We start from the raw sequence: 18,067 nt of genomic DNA on the forward strand, positions 1-18,067 counted from the left end.
GTTGAGCTTCTGGAGTTGCATCGGCTACTGTAGCAGTGGTATTTAAGCTCTGCTGAATATTGAAACAGCTTTACAACTGTTTGCAACAGTTTGCGCGGACATCTACATACATACACAGCATGTACAACGCATGTGAAGTAGACATCCAAGCATCATTACCCCAAGCACAGCACGCACCGGCAGCTCGCATTCAATACGGGGCGTCGGCCTATTCCATCTCCCGCATCGTCGTCACTCACAGCCGCCATCGTCAACGAACTGGCTTCTGTCCGCGCACTAAAAAAGAGCCCCCCCACCTTCAATTCTCCTCCTCCGGGGGTGCCTCGTCACACAATCTCGACAAAGCTTCCCTTGTCTGTTTCGCCAGGGGCCATTTCTCGCATCTCTGGAGGAGCTCCGTGCCATCGGCCCCGATCAAACAGCCCTTGCTAATTGCGCAGCCTCGCTTGGCCGAATCAAACGGGGCTGTTAGTGCACAGCACGGAGTTGATTTCAGGAGTCGGGAGGCGGGTGATGCTATTTATATAAGAATATCATGCTAGAAGCGGTCGCGCAACCAACGACGAACGTCCAGCAAATCAAAAACCATCTCTCCTAGTTTTCCGGTGATATCTACTTATTGACAACGCTCGTTAAGAGAGAAGAGCGTCGACGGCGAAGCGGGGACTTCAGCTCATAGCTTTCCAGACTTTCATCATTTTACATTTTCATCTTTTCATCTTTTCATCTTTTCATCTTTTCATCTTTTCATCTTTCATCTTTCATCTTTCATCTTTCATCTTTGGTAACGAACCGCTCACCTTTTCTTTTCTTTTTCCTCGTCCTTTCTAGGAAAGCGATCCTCTTTTCCCTTCCCTTTCGATCCACGGCCTCTGATTGATCGATCCGCGCGTGTCACTGTTTCACTCGGCTAGCATTAGCGGCCTGCAGAGAGAATGGAGAGCAGCAGCAACGGCGGCGGTGGTGGCGGAGGACTGGGCAAGCTTCTGGCCAAGCGCAGGCGAAGAGTAAAGACTGGTGGCCTGGAATCGGACGCATCAGGCCGCGAAGATGTTGACGATGCGGCATCCATCAACGCCGCCGACGACGACGATGTGGACGATCGCAGCTTTGGGTCCTACGAGTCGGGAGGTGCCGACGCCGATGGAGAGTCTGACCGGTAAGTCGACATTCATTCTGCGTAACCAGCTTTGCTCTTGGTCTGTCTGCACTTTCTTGCATTGCCTGCTATTGAAAATGCCGGTTTTACGTCTGTCTCGTCGTCTCGCCAGTGGCGGAATGACAGGCAGCGGCAGCGCAAGGTAGCCTTGCATGCTGCCAATCTGCACTTAATACGGACTCCCTCCTTGCGTCTTTCCCTCCAGAGCGTCACCGCCCAAGCGCACGCTCCTTCAACGTGCCACACAGCGCAGTTTTGGGTCTTTGTCTTTCGCCGTTGTCTTTCGCTCCATTGATCCATTTGCCATTTTTCTCTCTCTTCTCGCACGCACCGCATTTTTTTCTATTTTTTTTTTCCCCTTCTTGTTTGGCTCGTATTCGCATTTGCTGCACTTCTTAGCCTCAGCCCACGTATGCGATTCAGCCCCCTCTCTGCATGCACTTGTCTTCATTTCAAGGCGTCGCATCGAGCTCTGACACCGAATCAGAAGCAGCTCTCGCCCCCCACTATCTCGCTCGGCCACGACATCCCTCACGTCGCATGCCGGACACCTGGCAGCGTCGTCTCCCGTCGTACAAGTGACCGACTTCGACCCTCCGACGAGCGAACGACGGCCGTCTCTCTTGTCTAGGCGCCTCCGCCGTGGATCTTCCAGGAGCTCGTCTCCCAATGCGTCCAAGGAGCGCCTAAGCGAGATAGCCCAACTCCCCGAACCGCCTGCCGCGGCCAAGACGACTTCATCCCCTGAAAAGCATTCAATCGTCCCGCCGGCGAGGATCTCGACATCGCCTGCTCGGCCTTCGACAAGCGACGATCAGTTTGGCCCCGTCATTGTAAACACCCCACCGACGCCGGTCGAGCGAACAAGTCCGTTCGTCTTGCACCAAGAGAGGCAGCTGCCGCCTGTCATTTCAGAGCCCGCCTCGAATGGGGATAGCACGTCTTCTTCCCACGCCATAAGCGCGCATCGAAGAACGAAATCGGGATCTGCGAGTATAGGGCCCAGCAAACTGTCCAACATCACCCTTGCACCACTTTCACCGACCCCTGAAGGCAACGAAGTCCAGACCCCGAGCTCAGCAGGATTCTTCTCTTCCATGTTCTCGGTTGCCCAAAACGCTGCAAGTAGTATTAGTAGCAATATTCAGGGCGGCGCCATTGGAATTGGAGGAAACAAGAGTCGGACGAATCTGGCGTCTAAGCCACAATCATCCCCTGTCCCAGAAACCGACCGAGTCGAACCCCCACCATCTGAGCCTCAGTCGAGCGACGTAATGGATAAAAAGGAGTCGGCCATCAAGACAATTGGAACCGGCGAACTTAGTTTGAGTCAACTTGGCATTGTAGAGCCACCAGCAGCCATGGCGGCCACCGAAACATCTCGATTTCCAGACCTCAACGATACACGCACGCGATCAGAATCGGCACCAGCTGACAGTCAAACCAGGCCGGGGGATGATGCACTCGACGGAACGCTGAGCAGGCCCAGGTCGCTGTACGAAGCAGCGGAGGGAGAGCAAGGAGTTTCGCAATCTAGCCAAGGGGATGGAGTACAGCGGGCCGGTAGCATAACAAGCGACACCCAGAGGAAACGAGGAAGTTCTACGGCTACTACGAACACAGTCGCACCAGCAGCTCCTGGGGCCACTGCTCCGAAGCTCACGGGATTTGCCATTGCTAGTAAAAAGAGGAACCGTGACTTTCACAGCCTATTCAAGAGCGTGCCAGATGACGATTACCTTATTGAGGACTACAGCTGTGCGCTACAGAGAGAGATTCTCGCGCACGGCCGATTATATGTATCAGAGGGCCACCTCTGCTTCAGCAGTAACATCCTCGGATGGACAACGACTCTGGTTATGAGCTTTGACGAGATAGTATCCGTGGAGAAGAGAAGCACAGCCTTGGTCTTCAAAAACGGACTGATGATATCGACTTTGCATGCAAAGCACATCTTTGCCAGTTTCACTAGCAGAGACGCCACTTACGATCTGATTGTCAACATCTGGAAGCTTGGCCATCCGACCTTGACTAGCACGCTAAATGGAGTTCGGCTTGAGGGCACTGGTGGTGACAAGACCGAAAAACTTGACGTCGAGTCTGGAAACGTGGAGCCGGAGACCCCAGCTGGATCTGATTCTGAAGAAGGCAGCGACGATGACGATGACTTCTATGATGAAGAAGAGAGCGACCATGCTCCCGAAATCCAGGTCGCAGACGCCGGTGGCGCCGGCGGAGACACTGCCAAAGCAAATCGGAAGATATCTGGCGCTCCCGCTCCCAGTGCCGCCGTGCTTGACGCGACTGCCGATGGGCAATCTCCAGCAGCCGGCGCCGGATCGTTCCCCGGTCCGGCAGCCCACGCTCCGACTGACTGCGGTGACGGCGAGACACACTACGACAAGTTTTTGGCCGATGAAACTATCCCAGCTCCGTTGGGCAAGGTATTCTCTATGCTCTTCGGCGAGGCTTCTGCTGAGTGGATGGGCAAGTGGATTACAGAGAACCAAAAATGCTTCGACCTACAAATGGAGGATAAGAAGGGCATGAGCCCAGATAGCCGCACTCGAGGGTTCACTTACATTAAGCCTTTGTATGCTCCGATTGGACCGAAGCAAACAAAATGCATTGTCACCGAAACCGTGGACAACATCGACTACGAAAAGGCAGTCAATGTGAGTGTAGTGACGCAAAACCCGGACGTTCCCAACGGCAACATCTTCCGCGTCAAGACCAAGTACTGTCTGTCCTGGGGTGAGAATAACGCCACTCGGGTACAAGTCAACTGCACTACAGAATGGAGTGGCAAGAGTTGGCTGAAAGGTACGTAATTTTTTTTTTCAAACCCCAACTTAACTCTCGTATTCTTGTTTCTGCCTTCAATCGGTTGGCTATAATTAATTACTGCCTACTAACATACTACTTTGTAGGCACCATTGAAAAGAACGTCAACGAGGGTCAGGCCCAGTATTGCAAGGACTTGTTTGCTGCCTTGAAGGCAGCAGTTTCTACACGATCGCGAGCTTCTACTAATGGAAACGGGGCTGCAAAGTCGAAAAAGAAGGGCAAGAAGAGCAAGGCACTTCAGTCATCCACGGAATCTATCAACCCAGGTGCGCGTGCCAAGAAGGAAGAGGCAAACTGGGGCTTGTTCGAGCCGGCACGAGGAATCCTGGAGCCCATTGTCGATATTCTCAAGCCGATTCTCACGGGAAACATTGTTTATGGGCTCTTGGTGGGCTTGCTGGTTGCGACATGGTTCGGATTTGGCCTCACGCCGAACAACAGAAGCCCCGCACCGCAGGGCCCAGATCCTTCCATGAACAGCGCGTATCGTCTTGCGGCTTACGACGAGATGTGGCGCAGAGAGGACAGCGAACTTTGGGGGTGGCTAGAAGAGCGCGTAAGCCTGGAGCGCCTTTCCGTGGAAAGGTCAAACGCTCGCAAGCGAGAAGCAGATCCTAGAACATTGGAGGAGAGGGTGAGAGAAGAAAGGATGGACGAGCGAGAAATCCAAGAGGCCATCCGAGTTACGGAAGACAAGCTCAGAGTATTGAGAGAAGTTATGGCGAAAAGCAAGTTGCTATAGCTCAACCAACAGCAAGCAAGCGAACCCACCTTGTAAAAAAGGGACGCACTTATCAGTCTCATTATCTATTTTTTTTTTCTTTTTCTTTTTCTTTGTCAAGTCACACATACACTTACACGCCACTACACACCACTACACACCACCCGCATTACGGCATCATATTACATGTTAAAGCCCTCTTTTTAGCCAAAGTATTTTTCCTTATGTACATATAGATTACGGAGTATGGCGGGAGTGAGAGAGAAACTCCCCACTGTGTTGGGATATCACAACTTGTTTGCCATGAGGGGTTTTGGGTATCTTCTATTATTATCATTGTCATCATTGTGTTGCAGCGAGTTGTTGAATTCACCACATGCCTTCCTTGTATGCCTAAAAAAAGCTCCCAATTGTCAACTATTGAACAACAATTCCCAAAAGAATTGATAACTACTACTAGTTTCTAAAACGATGTTACCACAAGAAACGTTGTCAAGGTGACATGTCGCCACTGCTGCTGACACGCGGTATGAATCGAGTAAAATAGCCGGATGCTCGAAATCGACGCCTGCAGAAGCATCTCACTGCAAGAGGCATCCAATCCGGGATAGTGGTGGTGGTTTACTTGCCCAAAATCGAGTGGATAGCTCAACCAGACAAGTCAAGGAATGCTCTGTATGGTATGCATGTAGCTGAGACAAGCATGGCTCGGCGTCTTACGGAACCGAGCTAAGACTAGGAGCGCGAGTCAGCCTTGTAGGGCCTTGTAAGTGCCTTGAGCGGCCACTCTGCTGAGGACGTGGAGACGATTATCCCTGGCGCCAACAGCCACACAACGGTGGTTTTTGCTTGTTCGCGGCATGTGGCTTGTTGGCCTGTGGGCATACTTGCATATAGGTTATCACGCTGGCCACTTACGGAGTAGTACTACTGCTACGATTAGGATCAGTTGGGGGGGGGTTGAGGACGCCTTGAGTGGTGCGAGGGGACGCGAGAAGGATTTCTCTTGTGTCTCGGTGGTACCGGGGCCAGGAACAAGAGCGACAAAGTGTGTGTGTGTGTGGCTGAAGAGGATTTTATTTTCTCTTTCATGTTGGACGGCAGTAAAATCTTGTTAAAAAGAAAAAAAAGTCCAAGAATTCGGCATCCTTGGGTTTCTAGGATTATACTGCTAACGTACCTTAGGTACCTTACCTAGCCTACTATATTGCTTAGGTACTATACTGCCGAGGTGTCTGTAATAGGCAATAGTACACACTACTACTAGGTAGCAGCAGTCCCTGCAGCAATGCCAGCAAAAAATGAAGTAAAAGTCATCCAATGCTCCCCCACTCGAGAGAGTTGACGTGGCTTCACCACATGAATGCCAGCAAAAACGACGCCAAAGCATGTAGTATGTATGTATGAGTACGGAGCACGATGCAGTTATTATGTATGTATGTATGATTTGTATGCATGGCTTGGGCAGGTCAAGACCTAATAAGGGGCGCCGGGCGTCATCATCAGCTGCCGAAGAGCGGTCACGGCTCAGCGAGTTTGGCGGTGGCAGCCAGAAGCCAAAGGAGGAGAGAAGTGGGGAGCCGGAAGAGGCTCTTAAAATGGGTCTATGGAGAGTCGCTGCTTTGCTGCTTCGTGTAAGAGGGGAAAATGCCTCTCCCGGCGGCATGGGGAAAGGGAAAAAGAAGAGGAAAAGCAGGGCAGAGTGATCGTGATCGCATCTGAGACAAGCACCACAAAAACGGGCACTGGAAGAAGAGAAGCGAAGAGAAAGAAGGCCAATCAAAACGTCATCATTGACGATTTCCTGCTGCCGCTTCCCTGCAGAGAGACGCGATGATGCCCGCTTGGTTCATTCATGGTCAGATACTAGCGCCGCTCTGCGCCTCAGCTTTATCTCTCTTTTGTGCCTGGATGTGGCGCAGAGGCCCTTCGGTTCGCCTAGGCCCGGACGGTGCTCACGGGATTTTCCTTTTGGCGTCGCGATCTGATGGCACTACCGCTGCTAGCATTGAGCACAGCACAGCACAGCACAGCGCAGCTCACGGCGCCTCTGACGGCCTCTGCTGCCCCCATACGAGCCGTTACGCAATAGACCGGCACTAGCAGGCTCGGGGCTGGCGCTTGGGCTGGGCTCCCTCATCTCAGCATCGCAGAACCCCGAGGCCAGCAGACGCCCGTGATGCCGGCTGACTACAGCGTGCCCGTTGCACGCTCGATGCCAACCACGACATGCTGTTCGGCGTGCTCAAGCCACAGTCTGGGGGGGCGGCCGATTTGGGGGCGCACTGGCGCAGGGATCAGCCTGGCAGACGCAGCGAATAGGCCCATTGGGGAGGATCCCTCGTGCCCCCTCCCCTCCTCCTCTGTCGCCTTGCCCAAGGGCCACTGCGGAATCGACGAAAAATCAGCCGCAGGCAGGCCATGCCAACAGGTCACACCCAAACGGGATACCCCTGCCCCGAGTCCTACTTAGTCGCCCCGGCAAAGTCCTAGACCTCTTCGTCTCATTCGCTGCGTAGGACCTCCCGTCTGGCAAAGCTGCCTCCAAGGCTCCAGCCGCAGCCTATGCGAGTAGAGAAAGAAACAAAAACACCATGGACGGTGCCTGAGCAGTGGCCGTTCCTCACTCTGCCTTCTTACATTTTGCCACATTCTGTTTTGGTCCTCCTTCTTCCTGTCTTGACCTGCTCCCCTTACCAGAGATCATCTCCACACGAGGGGGCCTTGTTTGGTGACCTTTTTTTGCCCCATAAACTATACTGCGGTACCTGACGACGAGAACCTGGGCAAGGATAGGTTCAGACCGCCATGGAAAACAAGAAGCTTGACGACCCTGGTGTCGCCGCCGCCTTAGCCCTACGGCCTCTAGTCCGTAGCCCAACCGCCGGTCGTTTGGGTCCACGGCGGACGTCGACAATTGCTTCCAGCAGCAGCTCTTCGGCATCCTCAGTGACTTCGTCTGTCGACGACGAGATGCCGACTTCGTGTGTGTAAGTGAAAAGCCATCCCGACTCGTAGGGAGAAAGCAAGAGACGATACACTCGGTTGATGTCTTCCACCCCTTGTCTATCTCTCAATCTTTTTCTCTGCCTCCCTATTTGCTCCCTCTCCTTTACTTCACTACGGTGTGATATGCTGACAGTCGGTTTGTTTCTCGCCGTCCTGAAGCTCACGCAGTACTTCGAGCGACGAGTGTGCCTTGCACAGATTCATTGTATGGGCGGCCGTCAAGCGCAATGCCTGTCAAAAGATGACCCCAGAGGAGCGGCGGGAGTGCCCGTTGCTTCGTTGCCGGAAGAGATTCCCCAACCATGAGCTCATGCTCCAACACCTGTATTTGTGCGATCACCTCGCCGGGGGGGAGTACTGGTGCTACGACTGCGAAAAGCCCGAGCAGCTCAGCGACGTCAAGTGCAGGCGCTGTCTGGGGCACCCGTCCAAGAGGAGGAAGATCGTGACCATGGCAAAGAGCTTCTTCAGTTCGTTGGGCCACAAACCAAAGTCTCAGGGCCTTGCTCTGGCCGCCTCCATGGGAATAGGCCCAGTTGCCAGCGGCGGCAGTGGGGGCGAGGACGAGCAAGAGCCTCCGAGCTACGAGTCCGTCTTCACGCCCACAGCGCCTACGCCTCTCCCTCCGCAGGCCGAGCTGTTCTCGACCGAGATACATGAGATCGGTTCGAGCGAGGTGCTGCTCCCCACTATCCCGGAGTGTGAGACCGAGACAGAGGCTATACCCGCCCCTGGGATGGTCCCCTGTCTCCCCCCATCCACATTCCCCATCTCACCACCAGGCTCCCACCCGGTAGCCGTACCGCTGCCATCGACTATGGAATCAGATTTCATAAATTGGAGGCCGTCACCACCATCTCCCCCAACTGTGGCACCACAAAGCCTGATGAAGCCCATTCACGGAAGGTTGGTTGATCGTCCAACACTGCAGGTCAACACGCACCTAGACCAGTTTCGAGGCCAAGCAAGCCGTCGAAGCAAGGTGCTGGCGCCGAGCTCCTCTGTCCGGTCGACCGCCAGCACAGACAGCACCGATAGCACTGATAGCACCGCCAGCTATAATATCTCGCCCATGTCGGGCTGGTCCGGTGGATGGACAAAGACGTCAGGCCTCGAGTCAACCTTGACGTCACCTGACGACCTCATTAGCCCTCAGAGCCTCCTGCCCTCGGGCCCTTTTGCAACTACTAATACCATCTCGACAAGACCTATTCCTTTCAGCAACTCAGAGTTTGAAAACATGGTTGCCAACTCTTGTCCATCTGAGCTTCCTGCTGACATCCCCATGTTTGATGACATTCCCACCGCCATGGATCCTCAAAAGACTCAAGCTCACATGAGCCTGGACCAGTCTGCCTTTTCATTCAATGCCGATATACCATTCCAAATGCCCATTGGCCCTCCGTTACCCTCAACTACCAACATCAACCTTGCCCTAACACCACAACTACCACCACCACCGCCGCGGCAGACCTCGGAACCAGCTCTACTACATGATGTCGCCTCTTCTAGCCTCAACACTGTTACACAGTCTCTAGCCAGATCCGTTCAAGACGCACTACGGATGCACATTGCCGACTCTAGGAACAAACTCGAGTCCATCAACCAGAATGCTCTCATGAAGAGGCTGTGCCAGATGTCTCTCTCCTCTGTCGCAGTGGCTGGTTTGGAAACCATGGCGGACATCTTAGAAGGCCGCCAAAATGCATCACCTCTAGACCTCTTATGCTTCATCCACGTCGTCTTCTCTCTGTCTCTGGTGATCCATGAACACGATGCCTCGAAACGTGCTGCTACTCTCTTCAAGCAGGCACTATTGTATAGCAGCTGGTTCTCTGAACCTGACAGGACATCGTTCATTGAAGTCGTCATCACCCTTTGGGAGCACTGTGAAGTGGACAACGACGAGATTATCCAACTATTGCAATCAAGCCCACCGATCTCAGACTCAAAGGGCAAACAGCCAGAACGTTCTCTACATGGATTGAGATCTGATCCACTAGTACTACTTGCGGCATACTTTTTGGATGGTATGCTCACTTGTCCTTTTTTTACTCTCTTTCCTATTCCTTTCCCTTTCGCCTAGGCTAACCATTGAATCTGTAGAACTCGAGTACGAAACGCTACATGAACACAGCTATAGAGGACAACCCTCTGCACTTGCCGACCAACACTACAAGGACAGCCTTGCAGCGGGTGCCAATTCGCCGTTTGCCATTACCACTAGATTCATAATTGAAAACATATTTTCTCACCAGTACTCTCACTTTCCAGGATCCGAGCTGGGCATGAAACAACTTATTGGCCAGGTCAACTCTGGTGGAGTGGGAACCGTGCGGCGGCTGGAGCTGGAGCTGATGCAAGCTGGGAAGGTAAGAAAGAGAGAGAGCCACTTTTTTATTTCCAAAAAAAAAAAAAAAGCACTTGTATGCATGGGCTAACAAGAGTTGCAAACATGCAGACTTATCTCCCCTCCGATGTGTTCTTCGACGAGTTTATCGCGGTTGTTCGAGAGAATACAGATCAGCTATACGCACAAAGGCCTTTTTCCAACTCCCGGTCAACATATCATCGATGCGGCGTCCAAGTCATGAAATCGCTAATTAGTGAGCCTGGTAGAAGCTCGGCGGTCGTGCCTGTTAGGACCGGGGTAGAATCATCGGGCCTTTCCACTGAAACACTCGATGCCATCATGGGAGTTAACTTTGACGGCTTTGATTTTGAGTCAATGGTGAACCTCAATCCAGACGCCGATGGTGATATGCCCGAGTCGGCGTCTGCTGTCGGGGCCCCACTCATGGGCGCAGCGGAGTGGACGTCAGGGCCAACAACGGTCGAGTCAGTAGCGTTTGCAGCCACACCTGCAGCGCCTCTGGGTCTGGGTACTGACACTACTATGCAGCTGATGGAGGAGGATCCGCTGATGCCGCCGAATGCCTCAGCACCCAGCAAACCAGAGCCTACAGCGACAGCACCACCACCAGCAACAGCATCAACAGCAAAGGTCGAATCTGACAGCTGCTGCGAGATATGCGGCTATCGGCCCAAGGGCGATCCTAGGTGGTTTGTGGGCAGCATGGCCAAGCACATGAAGACGATACACAGCGAGAACCCACAGATATTCCGATGTCCATATCCCGGCTGCACAAGCCAATACAGTAAACGCGCGGATAACCTACGACAGCACCAGATTGAGAAGGGACATTTTGTCGATGGCGAGGGGAACCAGGGCCGGCGACCGCGCAAGAGGAAACGTCCGTCGGAGGGTGGCGGCGGCGGCGATTGATGATCTATACTTGTGTATACGTTGTATATGTGTATGATCTCTAGGTCGTTGCCTTCACTCTACTATCCTTCTCTTTTTTTTCTTTTACCTTTTTTTTATTGGTCTCTCTAGATGTTTTTTCATACCCTCTTAGCCGGCGGACAATTTTTTTTTTCCCTCTTTTTTTTTTCTTTTCTTTTGTCATGGGTCATTGGATAATGTATAGACATGCCATAAGCGAGCGAGAAACAGGCGAGGCGCAACTTGGAAATTTTGACCACGATGAGATATAATGATTTGATATACACCGAGTATTTATGGGCGGCCTTGGGCTGCATTCACATAGCGAAAATGATATGCACAGCGTTGGGTTGACATTGGGCATGACCTAGCGGCAAGGGATAGAGGTGACGTATGAGAGCTGCCACGGCGAGAAATGCATTCATACCTCCCTCCATGATACGTGCAATGCACCGGCTTTCAGTGTTTCTTTCTCTTCTCTCTTTCTCTTTCTCTTTCTCTTTCTCTTTCTCTTTCTCTTCTTTCCCTTTTCTATTCTTCTTTCTTCAACTTCTTATTCCCCTTCCATCTGTTTGTATACCATTTTACTGCGGATTCGTTTCCGATGAAACGTTGTCATGGTGAGAGATGCTGCAGCAGACAATGCATAAAGCAAGCAAAGAAAGTGACGGCAGAGGCTGTGCCCATACAGGGTCTGGATGCTGACGGGCCGTGTGGCCGAGCCGAAAAGTCCCACGTCAAGGGAGGAACTGGCGTTTTGGCGGCATGGAGCTGTCACTACTATAATTTTTGCTGTACTGTACAGCATGCGCAGAGTGGCGCAAAGCAACACGCTCGAATAGTACAATTTACAAAGCAAGCCTTTTTATAGACGCAGAAACGGGGCTCCAGCCTATGGGTAGCGCGTCGCAGCGAACCTGTCAGCTCGCACAGAGCGAACACAGAGCGCTCGTACTGTACAGAGGGAGATGAAACATGCCAGGCATCTCATCTCAGCTGTGCGATCCACTGCAGTGGCATGCTGCTACTGCCGGGGTTGCTCCCTCGGATCGTCAATCGAAGCTGCAGAATGCCCATTTTGCTGTGCAAATTGCATCTTAGCAGGTGACCAGCTTCCCGCGTCCCGCCTCAAGCCAAGACCGCGTGCGAGAGACGGGCTTCTGGCACTGTCCCGGGCTCGCTCGGCACCTGTGGGCGCGTGCTGGGAGCAGCCAATGCATGGATGGCGGCGTGGGATTGGGCGGACGCTCACGTAAGTTTTTTCTCGGCGGGCTGACATCACATGGCGCAGGCGCAAAGTGGCCGGCGTAGCGGGTTTTTTAGGGGCGCCGGGGCAAGCGTTCTGAGGCGGTGATTTGACGGCGCTGGGCGATTTGAAATGCAGAGCTTCGGAGCCCATGGGAGAGGCAGGGAGCAAGGGAGCACAAGAAGTCTGGCATGTACTATACTTGGCACGCTCGCGGTATGATGACGGAGCAGCGCTGGGACAGGCGCCAGGCAAGCTCGAGGTCAACCAAGGTACCGCAGTACGGCGGCCAGTACCTCGCGCCCAAGGTACCCGCTACAGAAGCTCTGCTCCCAGGCGGCGGCAGCAGAGCACGGCGTGCGCGAAGCAGCTCGTGCTACGTCCACGGCCGCCGAATGCGCGCCGCTGAAGGATTCTGGGGGATGCGGCCTTTTCGATGCGGCGGCGGATAGGGCTGAACAGGAACAGGAGCGCATTTGTGCTGCTTCTGGGCTCAACCCCCCGTGCGACCCAGCGGCCTCGAGCAGCGACAGGGTATCGTCGATGGCGGTTAAACTCTGTTTGTGCTGCCGCGATGTGTCACGATCGTTTGCCTCCCAGGGCCCGACTCTAACCCAGGGTCGACAGATGCTAGTACTTGTACAGACAGCTGCTGCGGCGCCCATGTACCACTGCTAGTGCCCCAGAGTACCGCGCTACCTGGCGGTACGGCAGACGCAGGCAGCAGAGCTGGGGGGGCAGTGCCGACGCAGCGCACAGTGCGCAAAGGGAGCGACCCCCTGCCGTCTCCAGCGAATTGGGCGTGAGGAAAAAAATTGATCAAAAATTGCCGGCCACGGCCCCCATTCTGAGCCCAGCCCATAATAAATCCCATCCCATCGCAAATCCATGCCAGAGCGCAGAAAAAAAAAGCAACGACGCCAGCAGGCGCAAAGGAAAGAGAGAAGGGGCCGAAAGTCCCAGCCGTGGAGCCCACTGTGACGCCGCCCGGGATTGACACTGCCTGCGCAGCGAGGACGGCGAAGAAACGAGAAGAAAAACTAGAGCCTCGCCCCCCCTCCATCTTAGATCTTGCTTGTGCTTGTCAAAGGACCCCCCCCCCCCCCCCCCCTTCCCTCTCCATATCAAACCCCCTCTCTCAACCCCCCAAGGTTCCCCAACGCACACCAGTTTGCCTTTTTATTTTTTTTCTCCTTCGTCATTCTGCCCACACCTCCTACCCAGCGCGCACCTCCACGCTTTGCACGCCTCTGCCAGCCCCATTAACGACACCCCCGAACCAGGATTCCGGGTTTGCTCGTCGCTGCAAAAGACGAAGAACCAGATTTCTGGATTTTGCCGGGAGAGCAAGACGAGTCGACGATAGACAGAATCGGCCGCGCTCGCAGCCAGCGTTCGACGCCGACCGTCGCGATCGACCGATCCGAAAGCCGCGACGGGCGGCTGACGACGACTCACGCCCTGCCGCCGCCGGTTGGTGCGATTGCGTGTTCGCGACTCTCCTCGCCATAGCTTCGCCGCGTCTCTGCTGCTCGCCATCGCCAGCCCATCATGTCCGGCCTGGGCCCGTCCGGGTCCAACGCGCATGGCCTGAGTTTCCCGCAGGCCGGCTTCAGACGCAGCGCCTTCCCCCCGTCGCACGCAAACCAGCCGAACAAGCAGTCGCCGGCCCCCCAGGCCGCCTCGCCGTACCAGTCGCAGGCCTATCCGCAGCAACCGCCGCAGAGCGCGTATGCCCAGCACCAGCACCTCTTCAACACGCCCGCCTCGGTCAACGCAACCGTCGCGAGCGCCTCGTCGCGGGCGCCCAATGTCCATGCGCCAAACGCCATCAACATGCCGCGCCAGCGGACTGCTCCGCCGCGGCAGCAGATCCAGCCGCAGTCGAACCCGCCGCCGATGCTCTTCCCGGGCCCCATGAACCAGTCCGTCACCCACGATTCCATCCTCTCTCATCAGCAACATCATCCGCAGCATCATCCGCAACAGCATCCGCAGCATCCGTCGCAGCAGGCATTGGGCGGGCATCCGGGCCACGCGCAGCAGCAACAGCATCACCAGCAGCAGCAGCAGCAGCAGGCCCAACAGGCCGTTCAGCAGCATCAGCAACAACAGCAACAACAGCAGCAGGCTGTACAGCAGCAGCACCAACAGGCCCAGCAGGCGGCTCAGCAACATCACCCTCAGCAACAACAGCCGCATCATCCTGCTTATGCCCAGCACCAGCAGGCGCATCAGACTCATCCCTCCCACCCGGGACATCAAGCACATCAGTCACATCAGGTTCAGCAAGTTCAGCAGCAAGCACATCAAGCTCAGCAGCACCAACAAGAACAGCTGCATCATGTACACTCTCGCTCCCAGCAGCAGGCGGCGCAACAGCAGCAGCAGCAGCAGCAGCAGCAGCAACAGCAACAGCAGGCGGCACAACAGCAGCAACAGCAGCAACCTTCGCGGCAACAGCTACAACTGCCTCAGGCTCAGACTCAGCAGCCGGTGCAGCAGCAGGTACCCCAGCCGGTTCAGCAACAGGTGCAACACCAGGTGCAACACCAGCAGCATCAAGCCCAAGCTCAAGCGCAGGCCCAGGCCCAGGCACAACACCAACAGCAGCAGCAGCATCACCAGCAGCAGCAGCAACAACAACATCAACAGCAGCAGCAGCAGCAACAACAAATGCGAGCTGCTGCTGCCCAGCAACCTGAGCCTATCCCCCAGCAGCAACAGGATGGTCATGCAGGAGATGATATAGATATGGACGGTCAGCAAGAGGGTGAGGAGGGGGACAGCACACTGGCTCCATCCAAACTCATGAACGACTCATTGGCAATCGCCCCCATGGGAGAGATGATGTCACCACCCCCCGAGGGTGGCAGCTATCCAACGCTAGAAGCTGTACAGAAAGCTGTTTTGCGTTACTGCACCTCGGTGGGCTATGCTATTGTCATTGGCCGATCCAAGAAAACTGTCCCTGGTCTCAAGAAGGTGTTGTTTGTCTGTGATCGAGCTGGCAAGCCGCCGAGCCGAGTCAGCCCCGAATTCAGGAAACGAAAGACATCTTCCAGGAAATGCGATTGTCCCTTTGGCTTCTTTGCCATTGAGCAGCGGACCCAATGGACCATCCGTTACCGACCCGACCCCTCGCATTTGCAACACAACCATGGACCGAGCGAGAGCCCGTCAAATCACCCGGCGGCTAGGAAGCTTGACAGCAAGATGGTTGCTGCCGTGAAGCAGCTTAAGGAGAATGGTTAGTATTACATTGCACCTTGCTTGTTTTGAAGAAGAAAGAAAGAGAAGATGGAGAGAAGATGGAGAGAGGGAGAAAGCATCTTGTTGGATGGAAATTCTCGCTAACCGATCCTATATATAGGTGCAGGCGTATCTGAAACACTCCAGATTCTCCAAACGGACAACCCTGACTGTCACTTGCTGCCGAGGGACATTTACAATGCTCGGGCGGCCATCAACCGCAATCCGCAGAAGGTGGCTACGGGCCTGGCGGAGAACAGGCCGGCCATATACACCAAGCCGCTGCCATCGCCCGAAGATCGAATCCGGTCGGACCTGCGACGGGAGCTGGCTAAGGCGCGCGAGGACCTCAAGAAGGTGGAAGAGGAAAAGCAAAAGGAGATTGAAGAGCTCAAGGCCAAGCTGGTGGAGAAGGACAAGATTATTGAAAAGTTTGAAATGTTTATTGACATTTGCAACCAGAGGGTCATGGTTCAAAGGGAAAGGCTGGCTGGTCATGAAGGCGGCGCGGCAGGCGGAGGCAATACGACTGTCTAAGGCAAGACAAGACAGATGCGAGAGCTTCCTAACTCGATCTACATCTACATCGGCATCCACATCGGCATCCACAACATTCATCTTCATCTTCTCATCTTTATCTCTACATTCTACCTCTATATCTCTCGCTGCGTCTGTCTGTCCATCCCCAACCTCCCTCCTTCCAACCTTCCAAAACTGGCGTACCGGTCTTTGAAATATACATTGGGAACCTGGAGAGCAGTCGGTCGGTCGTTCCGGTCTACGGAGTACTACTACATACGGAGAGGCGTTTAAGAAACGGTGATGTCGGTTCGTTCCCTTTAGTTATGACATTGTTATCATGCAAGTATATGATGTATGTGTTTTCTTGGTCTCGTTTCTTCATTTCTCCTTTTTCTTTTTCTTTTCTTTTTTTTCCCGTTTGCTTAAGATGAGGGTGATTTATTTCCAACCCCAGTCTGTCTGAATAGCTACTGAAGCATAGGCCTGTACGCTTTCTAAGCCATGAGCTCGCTCTTTTTTTTTTTTTTTTTTTTTTTTTTTCATTTTCTCTTTTTTCTCCTTTTTTTTCTACTTGAACTTTCTCTCTTTTTTCATCATATTTTTTTTTTCTTTTATACTATGTTAGGTCGATTCACAAAGGGCGTCAAATTATGTAAAACTTGTCTCTCAGGGTTGTTGGAAGAGGAAGGAAAGGGCGATTGAAAGCATGGGTTTTGTAGGACGCTGGTAGTTTTATGCTGGTAGAATTATTCTTTTTTTTTTTTTTTTTCCTTCTTGGAATGGTCTCAATGCTTGAATGACGAAAATTTGAAGGTTTTTTTTACGCAATCTTTCGCTTTTACATGTTCTTTTCTTTTTGGTTTGACTCGCTATTTTTTTTTTTTTTTTTTTTTTTTTTTTTTGTGCCCAGTTGAGTGATTTTTAGAAGAGTGGTTGTTTTTTCTTTTCCGGAGTGAATAAAACAATTAATACAAGTCAAGCTGAATGCCTCTTTTGTTTATATACGTACACCCTGATATGCGGCAACGGGTACTAGAGAGGTAGTACCCAAAAGGTGTAGGACCCTGGAAAACGTGATACGGAGAATTAAACCTGTCCAAGAGGCGTGTATAAACGAAGATATGGACAAAAAGGATGGAAACAACAAAAAAAAGGGGTGGAGTGTTAATATCGGCAGATACACACACGTAGATGCAAGTCGGTTTTTTTTCTTGAAGGAGAAAGGTGGCGTGGCGTGGCCGTAGCATTTTTTATTTTCTCTCTACGACTAATTCTGCATAGGGGTATGTTGTGGTGTCGACTTTACCTTACCCGGTATTGGATGGCCACCCCTCGTTCCTGTACCTTTTTTTTCTCTTTATCTTGCTATCTGTGGTTTTTTTTGTGTTCTCCATTTTTTGGGAGGGGGATGGGGCACGGCGGCGGGAGAGGCGTGTGCGGGATGGATGGATATTGGGTGCGAGGGTATTAAGGGTTTGTGTGAAGATAGGAGTGTTTGTAGTAGGTAGTAGACTATTCGATTTGTTTGTCTGTGTACGTTTTGTTTTGCTCTTTGTTTTATGTGTGTTGATATATGTATATATATTAGGTAGTAGATATTTTACTTTACCTTGATTGATGGTGGTTGGTAGCTCGGTGGTTGTGGGTTGGATGGATACTATAGGTCACTGGAGGGAACTTTGATTATATACGTAGCTTGGAATTAAGTCAATTGGAAAATGATTAATTGCAAACTCTATAGAATACAGAAGGATAAGGATTGAAATGTTGACGATGAGGATGATGCAAGTAAAGAACTTGAGTAGCGTAGCAAAAGTGTGAGAGATGTCATGGGTGCTGCGGGCAAACCCCTCCCATTCGGCATTATGAATGAGGTGAGACATTACTATGTACTACAACTACTACCTAGTACTAGTAGCTGCCATACATCATACATTGGATGATACTGCATCAGTGATGCCCTCTGCTGAAACAGCTGCAGCTCAAACAGGCACTAGGTCGGGGCACACAGCTGCTGCTGTACAA

At 52.9% G+C, this 18,067-nt stretch overlaps 3 protein-coding genes across 3 annotated transcripts; 2 read left to right on the plus strand and 1 right to left on the minus strand.

The window, feature by feature from the left end:
• The first annotated feature begins 1,305 nt into the window (after positions 1 to 1,305).
• TrAFT101_001187 (uncharacterized protein) lies at positions 1,306 to 5,200 on the plus strand. Its single transcript, XM_066126259.1, has 2 exons — positions 1,306 to 3,982; positions 4,090 to 5,200. Exons 1-2 carry the CDS (start codon positions 2,257 to 2,259, stop codon positions 4,746 to 4,748), a joined length of 2,385 nt encoding a protein of 794 aa, XP_065982360.1. The 5' UTR covers positions 1,306 to 2,256; the 3' UTR covers positions 4,749 to 5,200.
• Positions 5,201 to 6,198: 998 nt separating this feature from the next.
• Positions 6,199 to 11,906, plus strand: TrAFT101_001188 (uncharacterized protein). The gene is made up of 4 exons (XM_024899197.2): positions 6,199 to 7,717; positions 7,896 to 9,766; positions 9,843 to 10,108; positions 10,198 to 11,906. The coding sequence occupies exons 1-4, from the start codon at positions 7,536 to 7,538 to the stop codon at positions 11,020 to 11,022; spliced, it is 3,144 nt and encodes a 1,047-aa protein (XP_024765430.1). The 5' UTR covers positions 6,199 to 7,535; the 3' UTR covers positions 11,023 to 11,906.
• A 4,423-nt stretch (positions 11,907 to 16,329) lies between these two features.
• Positions 16,330 to 17,925, minus strand: TrAFT101_001189 (uncharacterized protein; the record flags this gene model as incomplete). Its single annotated transcript, XM_066126260.1, has 2 exons — positions 16,330 to 16,357; positions 17,777 to 17,925. The coding sequence occupies 2 exons, from the start codon at positions 17,923 to 17,925 to the stop codon at positions 16,330 to 16,332; spliced, it is 177 nt and encodes a 58-aa protein (XP_065982361.1).
• Between the last annotated feature and the right edge of the window lie 142 nt (positions 17,926 to 18,067).

Source organism: Trichoderma asperellum, chromosome 1 (assembly GCF_020647865.1).
Source record: "Trichoderma asperellum chromosome 1, complete sequence".
NCBI classification, from domain to species: Eukaryota; Fungi; Ascomycota; class Sordariomycetes; order Hypocreales; family Hypocreaceae; genus Trichoderma; species Trichoderma asperellum.

Excerpts from the sequence above, each read along its gene's own strand:
- TrAFT101_001188 (XM_024899197.2), top strand. The coding sequence starts at position 7,536 with ATGGAAAACAAGAAGCTTGACGACCCTGGTGTCGCCGCCGCCTTAGCC. Across the intron at positions 7,718-7,895 it reads GAGATGCCGACTTCGTGTGT|CTCACGCAGTACTTCGAGCG; the intron begins GTAAGTGAAAAG and ends GCCGTCCTGAAG. Across the intron at positions 9,767-9,842 it reads TGCGGCATACTTTTTGGATG|AACTCGAGTACGAAACGCTA; the intron begins GTATGCTCACTT and ends TTGAATCTGTAG.
- TrAFT101_001187 (XM_066126259.1), top strand. The coding sequence starts at position 2,257 with ATGTTCTCGGTTGCCCAAAACGCTGCAAGTAGTATTAGTAGCAATATT. Across the intron at positions 3,983-4,089 it reads TGGCAAGAGTTGGCTGAAAG|GCACCATTGAAAAGAACGTC; the intron begins GTACGTAATTTT and ends ACTACTTTGTAG.